The sequence below is a fragment of the Lepidochelys kempii genome, chromosome 1 (assembly GCF_965140285.1).
Source record: "Lepidochelys kempii isolate rLepKem1 chromosome 1, rLepKem1.hap1, whole genome shotgun sequence".
In the NCBI taxonomy this organism is placed as follows: Eukaryota; Metazoa; Chordata; order Testudines; family Cheloniidae; genus Lepidochelys; species Lepidochelys kempii.
Genome location: NC_136380.1, coordinates 1,941,241 through 1,960,120, shown reverse-complemented (window position 1 = coordinate 1,960,120; position 18,880 = coordinate 1,941,241). Strand labels below are relative to the sequence as shown.

General features: G+C 48.9%; 1 protein-coding gene across 1 annotated transcript; it reads right to left on the bottom strand.

Moving 5' to 3' along the window:
- Positions 1–11,099: 11,099 nt before the first annotated feature.
- On the bottom strand, positions 11,100–12,041 carry LOC140913429 (olfactory receptor 52D1-like). Its single transcript, XM_073349855.2, has one exon. It carries the CDS (start codon positions 12,039–12,041, stop codon positions 11,100–11,102), a length of 942 nt encoding a protein of 313 aa, XP_073205956.2.
- Between the last annotated feature and the right edge of the window lie 6,839 nt (positions 12,042–18,880).

The following is an 18,880-nucleotide window of genomic DNA, read 5'->3' as shown; positions in this document are numbered from 1 at the left end:
TCACCTCCAGGGAAAGGGAAGTGCCTAGAAAATGTAAAAGGAAACTTAGTTTGATAGCATCCTGTCTGGCAAGAACTCACTTATCAATAACTGGGATGTGAAATCCTCACTTCTGTATTGTCTTGTCATTATAGTTCCCACTTTGCTATTGTTTGTCTGTATAATCTCTGTCTGGTTCTGTGATTGTTTCTGGCTGCTGTATAATTAATTTTGCTGGGTGTAAACTAATTAAGGTGGTGGGATATAATTGGTTACATAACCATGTTACAATATGTTAGGACTGGTTAGTTAAATTTCAGGAAAATGATTGGTTAAGGTATAGCTAAGCAGAACTCAAGTTTTACTATATAATCTGTAGTCAATGAGGAAGTGAGTGGGTGTGGGTGGGAGGGGGTGGGTGTGGGAGATGGAAACAGGGAATGGGGGTAAGAAAATTGGAATCATGTTTTGCTAAAGGGGGAAATGGGAACAGGGAATGGGAGTAAGGAAGTTGGAATCATGTTTGGCTAAGGGTAGGAATGGGAACAGGGACACAGGTGTAAGGCTCTGTGGTGTCAGAGCTGGGAAGGAGGATACTAAGGAAGGAAACTGGAATCATGCTTGCTGGAAGTTCACCCCAATAAACATCGAATTGTTTGCACCTTTGGACTTCAGGTATTGTTGCTCTCTGTTCATGCGAGAAGGACCAGGGAAGTAAGTGGGTGAAGGAATAAGCCCCCTAACACTACTCTTATCTTATACGCTACAGATATTAATACTTGGTATCCATTATACAGCTGCATAGCACCATACATAGACTGGAAACCATCCAATACAAAACCAAAACCGGTCTCTTCCCTGAAGAGATCACAGTTTAATTCACACAGCCCTACTTGGTGGCTGAATAGGCCAAAGAAAGAGACACATGCCTGGCCCCAGTGAGGGCAAAGGGGCTGAGAGATGTAGACACAAGCCTGGTTCTCAAAAGGGGAACAGGATTGAGATACATAGACACACACTTGGCCCCTGTCAGGGGAACAGGGCTGAGAGATGCTGACACATGTCCTGCCCATGTGAGGGGAAAGGGGCTGAGAGACACAGACACTCGTCTGGCAGCTGTGAGGGGATTGTGGCTGAGAAACACAGACAGAGACCTATCCCCTGTGAGGGGAAAGGGGCTGACAGACACAGCCCATGTGAGGGGAAGGGGCTGAGAGACACAGACACACGCCCAGCCCATGTGAGGGGAAAGGGGTTGACAGACAAAGACACACGCCTATCCCCTGTGAGGGGAAGGGGCTGAGAGACACAGACACATGCCCAGCCCCTGTGAGGGGACAGAGCCGAGAGTCCCAGACACATGCCTGGCCCCGATGAGGGGAACGGGGCTGAGAGATTCAGATAAACACCCTGCCCCTGTGAGAATGGGGTTGAGAGATGCAGGAACATGACCAGCCCCTTTAAGGGGCTGATAGACAGACACAGGTCCGGCCCTTGTCAGGAGAATGGGGGCCAGAGATGCAGTTACATGACTTGCCCCCTCCAGCTCTGAGCAGCAGCAATGGTGTGCCGGACATATTAAGAGCGCCAGATGCAGACGGGGGAGTTCGGACAGAGGCACCAGCAGGCCCTTGGCCCTTGGCAGGAGGATGGGGCTGAGAGGTGAAAGCACAACAAATGTGCCTAAGAGATGTAACCTATAGGGCTAACTGCTTGCTCGCCTATAGAAATATATTTTCTTCTAGATTTCTTATTTCTTTATGTTTTGATTATTTGTTTTATTACAATGGGTTTATATTAAAGTAGTTCGGCTGTAACACGAGGGACTTACAGGCTACATCCTATATGTTGCGCTAGGGCAAATTTAGCATACACAGGTCTGGGACCATTCACCCAGATAGCGAAGTGGGCTCACATATGTTTGGGACCTTTCAGCCAGCTAGATGGTGATGAGCTAAAGCATAAGGTCCACATATGATGTGTAAAAGCAGGTTGGCAAAGGGGCTTTCCCAATTTCTGACCCTTTTAAATGTAAGAGGTACACCACAATTTGGAAAAAAAACCAAAGTAACCGTTTAAGACCAGACTGAAATGTCTGGTTAGGACGGAAATAACAAATGTGACACATAACACAAAAGGGCCATGGTAACAAATTGGAGTCTGTGATAGTAAGTTAAGATCAATGATATATTGACCTATAGGAAAAAGACGCTTCAACATTAGTAAGGTGAGGAAAGACAAATAAGGGAAAAATTCCCTGCTGAATTTGCATCAAACATAACAACAGCACTGGAATGCGTTACCTAGGGAGGTGGTAGAATCTCCTTCCTTAGAGGTTTTTAAGGTCAGGCTTGACAAAGCCCTGGCTGGGATGATTTAACTGGGAATTGGTCCTGCTTTGAGCAGGGGGTTGGACTAGATGACCTTCTGGGGTCCCTTCCAATCCTGATATTCTATAATTCTATGATTCTATGATCAGCATAACATATAAAAGTGGCATCCCAGGCTATGAGCAGTAGGAGAAGGAGATGTGGTCCTTGGGAGGTGCCAGAATGATGGCCACCGGTGATGATGGGCAAGGTGATGAGGAAGATGATGGATAACACTTCCGGTGGTTCTACAAGGGATGGTGTGAGTATGTGGAAGTGCAGATGTACATTCTTTATCTAGCTTGTTAAGTTGGGGTGTTTCCAACTGTGCTACCTGTATTAATAAACGATAGTAAAATATAAAAGAGTTCCTACAGTGTGGTTGTTGTAACTGTGCACATCGGGGTTCCCGACTATATAATAATTTAAATAATACTGGGCCTGATTTGGGGACAAGAATCTTTCAATCCTTAACGTGATAACTGAGGATTCTTAAGTGATCTATATAATTAATACACAATCTAAAGACAGTAGTGGAGAGAGGCCTGGCAACCTCGCTAGTGCTGGGACCTATAATGCAATGCTAAAAGTGTACTATACTGTTGGAACCAGTCTGAATACTTTGTGTAAAATACCTTATTGATGCTAACCTCAGCCAAACCTGGCAGAGTATTAATGGATTCTATGCTGGACACACCTAGAGTGCACAACAAGGTTTGTAACCAGTCTGTATCTGGTACAGGAACATTACACTGTGTCAGGAAGAAACTAAGAACAAAAAAAGAAGGGAAACAACAACAAAGGTTGCAGACAGATGGAACAGCTACAAAGAGGACAAGATCTCAATGACATGTCACTTTTTAATGCCCCAGAGAACTTCAGCTTTGATAAGCCTCACCAAACAGTAATTGTAATGGGGGATTTGATCATTAGAAACATAGCTAGGTGGGTTTGTGATGACCGGGAGAAATGCATGGTGACTTGCCTGCCAGGTGCGAAGGTTGCATATCTCTCGAGGCATCTAGATAGACTTATGAGTAGAGCTGGGGAGGAGCCGGTGGTCATGGTACATGGAGGTACCAATGACATAGGGAAGGATAGGAGAGAGGTCCTGGAGCCCTATTTTAGGCTGCTAGGTAAGAGAGTGAAGTCCAGTACCTCCATGGTAGCATTGTCTGAAATGCTTCCAGTTCCATGCGCATGGCCAGTTAGATAGGCAGAGCTTCAGGGTCTCAATGCATGGATGAGATGATGGTGTAGGCAGGAGGGGGTTAAATTTATTAGGAACGAGGGAACTTTTCGGGAAAGGATGAGTCTACACAGGAAGGACAGCGTCCACCTAAGTCAACATGGAACGATCCTGCTGGCATATAGAGGATTTTTTAAACTAAGGGCTGGGGGAAAGCTGATGGTGCTGAGGAGCACATAGAATCATAGACCCACAGGGGAAGAAGGGACAGCAAGGGTCAGCGAGTTTAACCCCTGCCAAGATGGAGAATGTGTTATGTCTAAACCATCCCACACAGAATACTGTCCAGCCTTCGCTGGAAAATCTCCACAAAGGAGCTTCCACAAACCTCCTCAGACAGCTGTTCTATTGTCTTACTGGTCTGACAATTAGGGAATTTTTCCTCAGATTTCATCTAAATCTGCTATGCTGTAGTTTGCCTTCTGTGGCAAGAAAGAACAATCTTCCTCCATTGTTTTTATGGAAGCCTTTCAAGTATTCAAAGACCACTATTATGTCCCCTCTTAATCTTCTCTTTTCCAAACTAAACATACCCAGTTCTTTCAGCCTTTGCCTGCAGGGCTCGCATTCCTTGCCTCCTGAGCCTTTAGTATCTGATTCTACCCCTCCAGGCTAGGTCCAGTGTCTGGGCAGTCCCCCCCACTGTCTGTTCCCAGCCACGCCTCACTCCTGCTGCCTCGTGTAAACTGTCAGCTAGTTCAGGGTTGTTTGCAGTGCAGGTGTAGTTGTGCTGGTCCCAGGATATCAGAGAGACAAGGGGCAGTTTGCATGGAAGATGCTGCATAATGTGAAGTGACAGAAGACGTTGGAGAACCTGCGAGTTCCTGTGGGGAAGACACAAATGCAGACGCGCCTGGAAAAGCTAGTGGCTTTTCACAGTAACCTTCCCCCTCCCCTGAGCCCAGTGGGGCAGGGAACAAGGCCCGCTCTGCTCAATAGCTATTTGAACCAGAGTCTGCATCTTTCCTAGAGATTGTCCCAGCTCGAGGGCCCTTTGTGGTTGCATTGCTGGGCATGTGGAGGCTGCAGGTTCTGCCCAGCACACACAGGGCACTGGGGAGGGTTGGGGGCACTAACAAGTCCTACGGAGAGGCCTGGGGCGACTGACGGGGCCCTGGTGGGGAAGGGGATTTCCACTGGTGAGCAGCAACTGCCAATCATGCCCAAGGGGCTCTGACGAGTATTAATAGGAGTCAAACCATCTGCAGCTGAGCTTCTGGTGTGCGGGTGTGTGGCAGGAGCCCGGTTCAGCCCAGCGTGAGCTCCGAGGCGGCGACCCCAGGCCACCAGAGCTCCGGCAGAGAGAGGAAGGCTACCATCAGCCCCAGGATGCCCCTAGGGCAGGCTGTGGGGACAGGAGACCTGACTGTGACGGGGTGTGGGAGGCACAGGCAGCACCCCTGTCTGGGTCTGCTCATCAGGGCATGCTGCAACACTGCTCCCCCTCTTCCCCGGGCCTCCATGCCAGCCCCCCCCACACACCTTTCCCCCTTCCCCCTGCCCTGTTCTGCACTCCTGGGGCTGCTGGGTGGTGGTGAGTGGGGTTTTGTCCCCTTTGCTCCCAAGGCCGTCCCAAAAGAAGGCAGCCGGCACTAAACCATAGAGATTAAGCCCATCATGAGAGACTTGGCTTCTTCCGTCCCCTCCCCTGTACCTGCCAGCTGTGTGATGCTGCCCTGGCAGGTGGGAGCCAGACTATAGGAGCCTGGACCTGAGTGAGCTATGGCTTTAAACTGAGTTTGGACCCCAGCGTGTGTAACGGCTCTTGCAGAAGGAGGTCTATGCTTTAACCTATTCTTGCAGGCAGGGGACAGAGTCCTTCCCTGAGTGGCTTCATCTGGCCTTGGCTAAGGTCTGAATCAGCAATACTCCCTGTCAAGTTTCCTCCCCCACTCTGAACTCTAGGGTACAGATGTGGGGACCTGCATGAAAACCTCCTAAGCTTACATAGAATATCAGGGTTGGAAGGGACCTCAGGAGGTCATCTAGTCCAACCCCCTGCTCAAAGCAGGACCAATCCCCAATTAAATCATCCCAGCCAGGGCTTTCTCAAGCCTGACCTTAAAAACTTCTAAGGAAAGAGATTCTACCACCTCCCTATGTAACGCATTCCAGTGTTTCATCACCCTCCTAGTGAAAAAGTTTTTCCTAATATCCAACCTAAACCTCCCCCACTGCAACTTGAAACCATTACTCCTTGTTCTGTCATCCGCTACCACTGAGAATAGTCTAGAACCATCTTCTTTGGAACCAACTCTCAGGTAGTTGAAAGCAGCTATCAAATCCCCCCTCATTCTTCTCTTCCGCAGACTAAACAATCCCAGTTCCCTCAGCCTCTCCTCATAAGTCATGTGTTCCAGTCCCCTAATCATTTTTGTTGCCCTTCGCTGGACTCGCTCCAATTTTTCCACATCCTTCTTGTAGTGTGGGGCCCAAAACTGGACACAGTAGTCCAGATGAGGCCTCACCAATGACGAACAGAGGGGAACGATCACGTCCCTCGATCTGCTGGCTATGCCCCTACTTATACATCCCAAAATGCCATTGGCCTTCTTGGCAACAAGGGCACACTGTTGACTCATATCCAGCTTCTCGTCCACTGTCACCTCTAGGTCCTTTTCCGCAAAACTGCTGCCTAGCCATTTGGTCCCTAGTCTGTAGCGGTGCATTGGATTCTTTCATCCTAAGTGCAGGACCCTGCACTTATCCTTGTTGAACCTCATCAGATTTCTTTTGGCCCAATCCTCCAATTTGTCTAGGTCCCTCTGTATCCTATCCCAACCTGCCACCATATCTACCACTCCTCCCAGTTTAGTATCATCTGCAAATTTGCTGAGAGTGCAAACCACACCATTCTCCAGATCATTTATGAAGATATTGAACAAAACCGGCCCCAGGACCGACCCTTGGGGCACTCCACTTGATACCGGCTGCCATCCAGAATGGAGCCATTGATCACTACACATTAAGCCCGACAATCTAGCCAACTTTCTACCTACCTTAAAGTGCATTCATCCAGCCCATACTTCTTTAACTTGCTGACAAGAATACTGTGGGAGACCATGTCAAAAGCTTTGCTGAAGTCAAGAAACAATATATTCACTGCTTTCCTTTCATCCACAGAACCAGTAATCTCATCATAGAAGGCGATTAGATTAGTCAGGCATGACCTTCCCTTGGTGAATCCATGCTGACTGTTCCTGATCACTTTCCTCTCATGTAAGTGCTTCAGGATTGATTCCTTGAGGACCTGCTTCTTGATTGTTCTGGGGACTGAAGTTTTACTTTATGTTTTACTTACTTTTACCAGCTTAGGTTAAAAGTTCCCCAAGGTACACATTATTTTACCCTTTGCCTTTGGAATTTCCACTGCAACCACCAAACTTTAACTGGGTTTACTGGGAAACATAGTTTGGACTTGTCTTTGCCCCCATAATCCTCCCAACCCTTGCACCCCACTTCCTGGGAAAGGTTTGGTAAAAATCCTCACCAATTTGCATAGGTGACCACAGACCCAAACCCTTGGATCTTAGAACAATGAAAAAGCATTCAGTTTTCTTACAAGAGGACTTTTAATAGAAGTAAAGGAATCACCTCTGTAAAATCAGGATGGTAGATACCTTACAGGGTAATTAGATTAAAAAAACAAGCAGGGAAACAAGCAGGGAGAACTGGAGGTCCTGGTGATGTCAAGGAACTATGACGTGATCGGAATAACAGAGACTTGGTGGGATAACTCACATGACTGGAGTACTGTCATGGATGGTTATAAACTGTTCAGGAAGGACAGGCAGGGCAGAAAAGGTGGGGGAGTAGCACTGTATGTAAGGGAGCAGTATGACTGCTCAGAGCTCCGGTACGAAACTGCAGAAAAACCTGAGTGTCTCTAGATTAAGTTTAGAAGTGTGTGCAACAAGAGTGATGTAGTGGTGGGAGTCTGCTATAGACCACCGGACCAGAGGGATGAGGTAGATGAGGCTTTCTTCCAGCAGCTCACGGAAGCTACTAGATCGCATGCCCTGATTCTCATGGGTGACTTTAATTTTCCTGATATCTGCTGGGAGAGCAATACAGCGGTGCATAGACAATCCAGGAAGTTTTTGGAAAGCGTAGGGGACAATTTCCTGGCGCAAGTGCTAGAGGAGCCAACCGGGGGGGGGGCGCTTTTCCTGACCTGCTCCTCACAAACCGGGTAGAATTAGTGGGGGAAGCAAAAGTGGATGGGAATCTGGGAGGCAGTGACCATGAGTTGGTTGAGTTCAGGATCCTGACGCAGGGAAGAAAGGTAAGCAGCAGGATACGGACCCTGGACTTCAGGAAAGCAGACTTCGACTCCCTCAGGGAACGGATGGCCAGGATCCCCTGGGGGACTAACTTGAAGGGGAAAGGAGTCCAGGAGAGCTGGCTGTATTTCAAGGAATCCCTGTTGAGGTTACAGGGACAAACCATCCCAATGAGTCGAAAGAATAGTAAATATGGCAGGCGACCAGCTTGGCTTAATGGTGAAATCCTAGCGGATCTTAAACATAAAAAAGAAGCTTACAAGAAGTGGAAGGTTGGACATATAACCAGGGAAGAGTATAAAAATATTGCTCGGGCATGTAGGAATGTTATCAGGAGGGCCAAATCGCACCTGGAGCTGCAGCTAGCCAGAGATGTCAAGAGTAACAAGAAGGGTTTCTTCAGGTATGTTGGCAACAAGAAGAAAGCCAAGGAATGTGTGGGCCCCTTACTGAATGAGGGAGGCAACCTAGTGACAGAGGATGTGGAGAAAGCTAATGTACTCAATGCTTTTTTTGCCTCTGTTTTCACTAACAAGGTCAGATCCCAGACTGCTGCGCTGGGCATCACAAAATGGGGAAGAGATGGCCAGCCCTCTGTGGAGATAGAGGTGGTTAGGGACTATTTAGAAAGGCTGGACGTGCACAAGTCCATGGGGCCGGACGAGTTGCATCCGAGAGTGCTGAAGGAGTTGGCGGCTGTGATTGCAGAGCCATTGGCCATTATCTTTGAAAACTCGTGGCGAACCGGGGAAGTCCCGGATGACTGGAAAAAGGCTAATGTAGTGCCAATCTTTAAAAAAGGGAAGAAGGAGGATCCTGGGAATTACAGGCCAGTCAGCCTCACTTCAGTCCCTGGAAAAATCATGGAGCAGGTCCTCAAAGAATCAATCCTGAAGCACTCGCATGAGAGGAAAGTGATCAGGAACAGCCAGCATGGATTCACCAAGGGAAGGTCATGCCTGACTAATCTAATCGCCTTTTATGATGAGATTACTGGTTCTGTGGATGAAGGGAAAGCAGTGGATGTATTGTTTCTTGACTTTAGCAAAGCTTTTGACGCGGTCTCCCACAGTATTCTTGTCAGCAAGTTAAGGAAGTATGGGCTGGATGAATGCACTACAAGGTGGGTAGAAAGCTGGCTAGATTGTCGGGCTCAACGGGTAGTGATCAATGGCTCCATGTCTAGTTGGCAGCCGGTATCAAGTGGAGTACACCAAGGGTCGGTCCTGGGGCCGGTTTTGTTCAATATCTTCATAAATGATCTGGAGGATGGTGTGGATTGCACTCTCAGCAAATTTGTGGATGATACTAAACTGGGAGGAGTGGTAGATACGCTGGAGGGGAGGGATAGGATACAGAAAGACCTAGACAAATTGGAGGATTGGGCCAAAAGAAATCTGATGAGGTTCAATAAGGATAAGTGCAGGGTCCTGCACTTAGGACGGAAGAACCCAATGCACAGCTACAGACTAGGGACCGAATGGCTAGGCAGCAGTTCTGCGGAAAAGGACCTAGGGGTGACAGTGGACGAGAAGCTGGATATGAGTCAGCAGTGTGCCCTTGTTGCCAAGAAGGCCAATGGCATTTTGGGATGTATAAGTAGGGGCATAGCGAGCAGATCGAGGGACGTGATCATTCCCCTCTATTCGACATTGGTGAGGCCTCATCTGGAGTACTGTGTCCAGTTTTGGGCCCCACACTTCAAGAAGGATGTGGATAAATTGGAGAGAGTCCAGTGAAGGGCAACAAAAATGATTAGGGGACTGGAACACATGAGTTATGAGGAGAGGCTGAGGGAGCTGGGATTGTTTAGCCTGCAGAAGAGAAGAATGAGGGGGGATTTGATAGCTGCTTTCAACTACCTGAAAGGGGGTTCCAAAGAGAATGGCTCTAGGCTGTTCTCAATGGTAGCAGATGACAGAACGAGGAGTAATGGTCTCAAGTTGCAGTGGGGGAGGTTTAGATTGGATATTAGGAAAAACTTTTTCACTAAGAGGGTGGTGAAACACTGGAATGCGTTACCTAGGGAGTTGGTAGAATCTCCTTCCTTAGAGGTTTTTAAGGTCAGGCTTGAGAAAGCCCTGGCTGGGATGATTTAACTGGGAATTGGTCCTGCTTCGAGCAGGGGATTGGACTAGATGACCTTCAGGGGTCCCTTCCAACCCTGATATTCTATGATTCTATGATTCTAAAACATAGAGAATCCCTCTAGGCAAAACCTTAAGTTATAAAAAAGACACACAGACAGGGATAGTCATTCTATTTAGCACAGTTCTTTTCTCAGCCATTTAAAGAAATCATAATCTAACACATACCTAGCTAGATTACTTACTGAAAGTTCTAAGACTATATTCCTGTTCTGTCCCTGGCAAAAGCAGCATACAGAGAGCCCCAGACCCTTTGTTTCTCTCCCTCCTCCCAGCTTTTGAAAGTATCTTGTCTCCTCATTGGTCATTTCGGTCAGGTGCCAGCGAGGTTACCTTTGGCTTCTTAACCCTTTACAGGTGAGAGGATTTTTCCTCTGGCCAGGGGGGATCTTAAAGGGGTTTACCCTTCCCTTTATATTTATGACAGCTCCTATACACATTATCCGTAATGGGGAGGCAGCCTTGGGTGGAGCTTAGTAAAGGCTCTCAGGTGCAGGGGGCTCTCCTGTTGGCATGACAACTCACTAACCCCACCCTTTCCCCATAGCAGGCAGCCAGGGTGCCCAGGTTGTGTCCCCTGGTCACTCCGGAGCCATGCCACCACACCAGAACCGTGGCTAAGGGCTCAGTGCTCTCTGGGGCCTGCTCCTTGTATCTGCGGGAGGTTGGTGCCTAGGAATCTCCTCGACTGTAGCGAGCAATGGATGGTCAGGGAGATGAGGTCGTCCTGACACCCAGCACCCAGGACAGCCCAGCTCTGACCCAGGGGAAGGGAAACTGCCTTGCCTCCCAGGCTGGGGTGGGTAGGTGGACAGGAGCACCAGCTTGGCATAGCATGTAGGCAAGTAGTAATGGTGTCAGGCCGTAATGTAGCCACTGCTGTGCAATGAAAAGTTGAAGCCGTGTTGTGCTACAGACCCAGACAAGTATGTTTATTAGCCCTGCTGCTCAGCAAGGCTGTGGTGGGTTTTCACAGTAAGGGGTGAGTGACTTGTCTGGATCCCTGGCCTTGCTGGCCCTCACATCACCTGCACAGACCTTGCTCCCCAGCTGCTGACCCATGCCGTGGGTTTCAGGATGGCTTGATGCCCAAGACGTGGAGCACCCTCTGCCGGATGCGTGGGGTTCTCACCCCGTAGATGATGGGGTTCATCATGGGAGGGAAGAGGATGTACATGTTTGCGATTAGGATGTGAACATAGGGAGCCACGTGGCCAAAGCGGTGGGAGAGGAAGGAGAAGAAGGCGGGGGTGTAAAACACCAGCATGATGCAGATGTGGGAGCCGCAGGTGCTCAAGGATTTGTGCCGTGCATCCTTGGAGGGGAGGTTGAAGACAGCCTGGAGGATCAAGATGTAGGACAGGACAACGAGGATAAAATCTAACCCCCCTGTTAGAAACGCCACAAGCAGACTATAGACTCTCATGACCGTCGTGTCTGCACAGGCCAGTTTCACGAGTGCCATGAACTCACAATAGGTGTGAGAAATCACGTGGGTCCTGCAGTATGGGAGCCATTTCAGCAGGAATGGGTGTGGGCCCAGTAACACGGCCCCCCTCATCACAATGCCTACCCCTATCTTGGCTATGGCCTGATTGGTCAGGATGGCCGAGTGTCGCAGTGGATTACAGATAGCGATGTAGCGATCAAAGGCCATGGCCAGCATAAACCCGGACTCCATGGTAGCAAGTGAGTGAATCAAAAAAATCTGGGCCAGGCACGAGTTGGTGTGAATGGCCCGCTCGCTGAACCAGAAGATGCAGAGGGCTTTGGGCAGGGTGGTGGTGGAGATGACCAGGTCGGCGAGTGCCAGCATGGAAAGAAAAAGGTACATGGGCTCGTGGAGACTCGGCTCGGTCTTGATAACAGCCAGGAGGAGGCCATTCCCCAGGAGGGACAGAAGGTAGACGGAGCAGAAGGGGATGGAGATCCAGACGTGCGCCGCCTCCAGCCCCGGGATGCCGAGGAGGATGAAGGTGGAGGGGTGGGGCGTGGTCCAGTTGGAAGCTGCCATGGTGGAGTCGGTTGGGTATGTTCAATTCCACGGCACGGCTACTTCCTGCCCCTGTAACTAACCATTAAAACAATCAGTAACCGTCTGATGGGACCATGACAAGGTGGTGTTTTCTCAGCATTAGTTCTTCACGTGTCCTGTGCTAATGGCACAAAAAGAGTGAGGGACGAATAGCCTATTCTTGGCTCCTGCACTGCAGCCATTCCACTCTCATTACAGAGACAATAAGCGGTAAGTGAGGGCTCTGTAGCAGTTCAAACCACAGTTTCTTTTTCTCTACACTCCTATCATTAGATGCACTATGAACTGTCCATGAAAATTCTGCCTGAAAATAGACTCATCAAGCTCAGTCCTGAGCTGTCAGAAATGGGCAGATAGCCATTACAGTTATATCCATTTACACCACCTGGAGATCTGGCCCATTGCAGGCCGCTGAAAGAGAAACCTGGTTCAAGCCATTTTCACTGATTGTACACTGCCTCCGGAATACCTGCAGCAGGGGCTGCAGGTATTGGGGCAGAACGAGGAGTAATGGTCTCAAGTTGCAGTGGGGGAGGTTTAGATTGGATATTAGGAAAAGCTTTTTCACTAAGAGGGTGGTGAAACACTGGAATGCGTTACCTAGGGAGGTGGTAGAATCTCCTTCCTTAGAGGTTTTTAAGGTCAGGCTTGACAAAGCCCTGGCTGGGATGATTTAACTGGGAATTGGTCCTGCTTCAAGCAGGGGGTTGGACTAGATGACCTTCTGGGGTCCCTTCCAACCCTGATATTCTATGATTCTAGGGGAGGGGAGGGAAAGTGCTGTGAGCATTACCATTCACGTGGGTAATGGGTTTGGATGACTCATCTCTGAAGCTTGCCTGCTTCCCCTCCAATGACATTCTTGCTCCTCCATCTAATGTCTATGGGTTTGTCAACACTACAGCTGTTGACGTCACTCCCATTTCTAGTAGATCCAGCATGCTAAACACAGCAGGGTAGCCTTGGTGGTGTGGAGGCCAAGTTTAAGCCCATCAGAACCCCTAGCTGTGCTTTTGGGAGGCTGGCTTGTCCCACGTTTTGCACTGCAGCAGCTACGCTTCTATATGTAGTGAGCGAGTTGGGTCAGATCTAGTGTGGGCACGTCTGCCCAAGTTGGGAATTACACCTCGAGGTGTAGCCCGTCTTGCTCTAAAGAACCTTTTGGTAACCTTACTCCACACCATCAGGACTAACGGCACCAGCATTCACAGCTCAGCCTATAATGAGTAAGCCATGAGCAGAGTTCTGCCCATTATCCAAGTGCAACGTATTAGTGGCTTTGCACAAGCTAGAAGAACTTCCAGCAGCTCCTGGCCTGGGTTTCCTGAGGTCACTGGGTGCAAAGTAGAGCTTGGGGTTCATGTAAACACGGGGTTGCACTGGTTTAACGTAGGGTGCAATTTTAAACTTATTCAGTTAAATTGGTGCAAAAGACTTTGTGGACATTTTGATTTCAGACTAAGTGTGGCTTATTGCTATTTAGTTTAAGAAGAGTGGGGAGAGATTTAAGACATAATAAAAGTGTCCACACAAGGATTTGCATCTGTTCAACTAAACCATTTTAGTTAAAATAGTGCAGGTCTGTGGGCTTGTCCCCTTGTACAGTGCTTCTCCTGCCTGTGTAGTTAGTCCACCACTGCAAGAGGCGATAGATATGTCAAGGGAAGACATAGGGCTGTCTACCAGTGGGGTTAGGTTATTCAACTGGTGCAAACCTGTGTGTGACTTCCTTTATTTTGATTTAGGTAAAGCTGATCGGGAATCAGTCTTAGTTAAACTGCAGTAAGCCCTTCATAAGTGAAATAAGAGCATCCTCAGAGGAGTTTGCACCAGTTTACCTAAATTGGTTTAAAAACTAGTTCAACTGTCTCATGTAGACAAGGCCTCAATGAAGCAGCAGTGATTCCCCAACCCGGAGCCTGCCTGTCACTGGAGTGAGAGGCAGAGTACTAGTCCTGGAATGGCAGCCTCCTGTCACGTTTTGGAAGAACCCGTTTCTATTCCATTGGGATTCTCACCCACAGGGCACGGGGGCAGGGACATTCCCAGGGCAACAATGCAAACAACCAGCCCCATGGCATGTCTGCTACCCAAAGCACACACCTGGACCAGGGCGTGTGGCTTTGGTCTCAGGAAAACCAGGTGCTCTTCAGATTCCCTCTTGCACCATCAGTTCCCCTGCGAGTAAAATGGGGATCATGATACTGTCTACCTCACGGAGGGTGGCAAGGCGGGATCACAAGTGCCTGAGCTAGGTTCCAATGAGCACTATGGACATGCTTATTCATAAATCACTGCCCCCTAACCTGGAAGTGAATGAGACCAATCTGCTGTCAGAGGAATGTTACAAACCTGTAGGAAGAAAAGTAGTACTTGTGGCACTTTAGAGACTAACCAATTTATTTGAGCATAAGCTTTCGTGGGCTACAGCTCACTTCATCAGATGTTGCATCCGATGAAGTGAGCTGTAGCCCATGAAAGCTTATGCTCAAATAAATTGGTTAGTCTCTAAGGTGCCACAAGTCCTCCTTTTCTTTTTGCGAATACAGACTAACACGGCTGCTACTCTGAAACCTGTAGGACACTCCCAGCAGTGGGTATTTCTCTTGGGATCTCTCATTTAACTGACAGGTATCTCAACACTTAGGCAGACAAACAGCTCTTTGCCAATGCCTAGGCTGGCTGAACCAGAGGGCTCACTCCATCCCAAGTGAGGTGTAATTTGTACGTGGTGCATTTAGATCTGCGCATTTCAAAGTCTGGCTAGAAACTATTTGTGATGAGACCTCCATTGTCCTTTGATGGAAGGACAGAGAGAGAATTGGGCAGAGAGCTTCTAATTGCAACTTCTGATTACTGCTGTACTACAAATAAGTAACAGCAGATGAAACCTAGAAACCTGTCAGCATGCTCTTGGCTCACACTGCAGTTTACTAGATGTAAGCGCACACAGACATAAGCAATAGGTTTAGAACATCCCAAATATTTAGGTCTATTTTGAGATGGTATTGAGTAATGAATGACAGGTCAACGTTGGCCAAATGCCTCCCTGCTGGGGAGTAAAGATGTCAGGAAAACGTCTCTCCCAGGAGAGGTCCCAAGGACTGCTCCCAAGTACGCTTTATTATTTAAACTTTTCATAACTAACTTTTATAAACATGCAGGTTGTAGTTATTGCTTTTATTATTAGGGGCATCCAGACTTAAGGATGCTTATTTACTTTTTTAATTTTTAGTTATTTACTTTTTTTTTTAAAAAAACTGACTAGGAAAAACTGCCAGTACTTGTGACCTTGCTTCCTGTAGCTCCCGTTGGCCAGGAACGGTGAACCGTGGCAAGGGGTAGCCGTGAGTGACCGGACCTGCAGATGCTCAGGTAAACAAAATGGCTCATGGCCTGCCATGGGTTTATCGTGAACAAGCCTCGGCCCAAGGTTGGGAACCCCTGCTATATGGTATTATATTTAAATAATTCATCATGGATGAGTGAACACAATCGGGTTGCAATTCATTTGATCACATTCAGGGGTATATACATCCCTTAAATCCAGGGCAACATCTCCATGTGGGAGAGGGAAATTCACACTGAATTCATGTTTCCCAGGCAAGCCCCACTGAACAATCCTGCCCCTTCTGGGCAGGGAAAGGGGGATGAAGCTAAGAGGGTCACCCAGGCTAAGTGTCTTTCCTGCAGAGCAATCTTCCAGACAAGTGACTCTCAGAGCTCTCTCCCCAGACCCTCAGCCTGCCCCTCTGTAAGCTTCACTGGCCTGGCACAACCTGCAGGATCCCACCTCACCCCGTCTCAGCTCTGAGTTTCCTCTGGGCTATTATGTGGGGCAGGTGCTGCTAACGAGGGCCATTTCTGGGCTCCAAAGCCCTGCACTCACCTGTCTCCTGTGCAGCAGAGAGGGGCTGCCCTGGGCAGCGGGAGGTGTCCAGAGAGTCTCTGAGAAGTGCCAGAGGAGCGCTGGGCAGGGAGGTTTATAGCCATCGCTGTGGGATCCCAACAGGATTCTGCCTCACCTGAGCAGCCGCAGCTCATCAGGGAGCGTGAGACTGACAAACAATCCCCTGCTTTTCCCCTCCCTGAGCATACGGTGCCCAAGAAAACAGGGAAAGCTCATTATTATAAAACAAATTAAAAGCCATGCAGGGCTTGCCAAGGCTCATGAACTCTAGGAGCCTGTTCCAGTGCTGTACGTTCCTGGAGTCATTCATAGATCTGGCTGCCGTTTGGTTGCAGAAACCACAACTTTTGATCATTGCTGCGAATTTGAGTGGCATTGTGACCCCACAGGCCAGGTCACAAGGCCACTCACTCCCACTGGGTCTGGCCATCTCTGCCTGTGGGTGTGGGCTGGCCCCACGCCTGGGGACGTCACCGTGTGAGGCTGCCTGGCCACGTCAGAGGCTGGGCTCAGGAAGTCCCCAGCGAGTGGGGCGAGGCAGGGCTTGTGCTGGGACTGGGGAATCTCTGGGGTCTCTGAGCTGGGGCTGGCTCTAGAGTGCAGGGGTCAGGCCTGCCCCCCCCCGCCCTGGGACTGGGGGAATGTGGGGAGCATGTATCCCCTGTTGGATGGTAAAGGACCCTGCTGCCAACTCAGTGTCCGGTCAAGTTACAAAACTAGGGTTTAGGTCCCACGCCTGACCCAAGTTTTATGACTCCATCAGAGGCAGTGTAGCCCTACTGGCAAAGGCTCCTCGTGTAGACGCAGCTCATACGAGCAGCAAGTGAAATAAGAAACACCAGCAAAAGCGCTTTTATGCCGGTATAACTGTGTCTACACTAGGGCTTTTACCCAGCTAGAATTGTTGCAAAAAATCACCCCCTGTCCAACGTTGCTATCCCAGCAAGTTTCTAGTGTAGCCCTGATCTAAAACAGCTTTAATTGAGAAGCTCATTAAAAAACTTTCTCCAGTGCTGCCTGAAAGCTGCACATCCTGGTTCTCTCTCAGTCATGGCTCAGGCCAGGGCCTGGTGCTGGGGCAGTATTCCTCCATTAGCTGGCCTAGGAATGGGAGGTCAGACACTAGATGGTAGAAGGTGAGATCGCTGGCATTTCTTCAGATCTTCAACCAGTTTGCCTGGTACTGAAATAAGGCTTACTGACCTGTAATTGCTGGGATCACCTCTAAAGTCCTTTTTTTAAAATATGTCATCACATTAGTTATCCATCAATCATTTGGTACAGAAGCTGATTTAAATGATATGTAAACGATGACTGTTAGTAGCTTTGCAATTTCACATTTGAGTTCCTTCAGAACTCTTGGGTGAATCCCATCTGGTCCTGGTGACTTATTACAGTTTAGTTTATGAATTACTTCCAAAACCTCCTCTAACGATACCTCAATCTTCGATGGTTTCTCAGATTTGTCACTTAATGTGGAGGTGTTTGGCTGGGACTCAAGTTGCCGGAGGGGAATCAGTCTGGCCAGAGGAGCCTCTCCATGGCAGCAGTAGAGGCAAACAATTGTAGCTACCTGCATCTGGCCTATGGTTGGGCGAGTAGCAATCCGTCAGGCCTCAGGTTGGGGCTGAGTAGCGGTACATAAACAGCAAGGCCCCTGGCCTGGGTCAGGACAACAAAGATTCAGGACTCAGGCAATCAGCCCAGGCTCTAGTTCATAATGACATGGGGTCCTCCAGGTAGCTGGTGAGTGGCAGACTGGGAAGGTCCTCTGGGCTCTGATCAGAGCAGGCTACTGGCGGGTCTGGCCACTCTTCTGTTCTGCCATGGTCCATGGTGGGTCTCCCAGCCAGGAGCCAAATCAGTGGTGTCTGGTCTCGCCTGCAGCTGGCCCCTGAGTGAGCACGGAGGCTAGCCTTTTATGCTTTCTGTCCTGCACCTTGAGCTATTCAGGAAGGCCCAGGGTGTTCCGGCTGCACTCCCTCCAGCACCCAGAGGGGCTCATCCCTCTCCGGGGTGGCAGGTAACCATACCGCCTCACTACACCTAAAAACGAATAACTCAGGATTGGGAATGTACCTCACATCTTCAGCCAGAAAGACCAATGCAAAGAATTCATTTAGTTTCTCTGCAATGACCTTATTGTCCTTGAGTGCTCCTTTACTGTCTCCATTATCCAGTGGCCCCAGCGGTTGGTTAGCCGGCTTCCTTCTTCTGATGTACTTCAAAAAAATTGCTATTACTTTTTGAGCCTTTCGCGAGCTGTTCTTCCAATTCTTTGTAGGGCTTCCTCATTATATTTTTATGTTTTGTTTATCAGAGTTTATGTTCCTTTCTATTTTCTTGAATTTAACTCATGGGTTCTTTGCTGCTTGTTTACAGGATGAAAGCACCCCCAGCTCAGCTAGGAGAAGAACTGCAAGTCATGTCATGTCTGAACACCAGCACGTGCTCCCACCCTGCCATCTTCCTTCTGGTCAGCATCCCTGGAGTGCAAGAGGACCAGGTATGGATCGCCTTCCCTTTCTGCATCATGTATGTCAGTGCTGCTTTGGGAAATGTCATTGTTATTAAGAGAGTCTAGCCTGTATGAGCCCATGTCCCTCTTCCTGGAGATGCTGGCCATCACCGACCGGGTCCTGTTCACGTCCACCCTGCCCAAAATGCTGAGCATCTTCTAGCTCGGCTCCCTTTCATACTGCGAGCCTCTTCACATTCCTCACTAAGAGTGCCAAATGCAGACTGAAGAGTTGGGCCAGAGGCACCGGCAAGTGCCTGGCCCCTGTCAGGGTGATGAGGCTGAGAGGTGAACACACAGCAAATGTCCCTCAAAGAGGGTGGTGACGATGAGGGGAGATGGGCCTGGTCCTTTCACTAATAGTGGGATATATATTGCAATGCTTAGTTG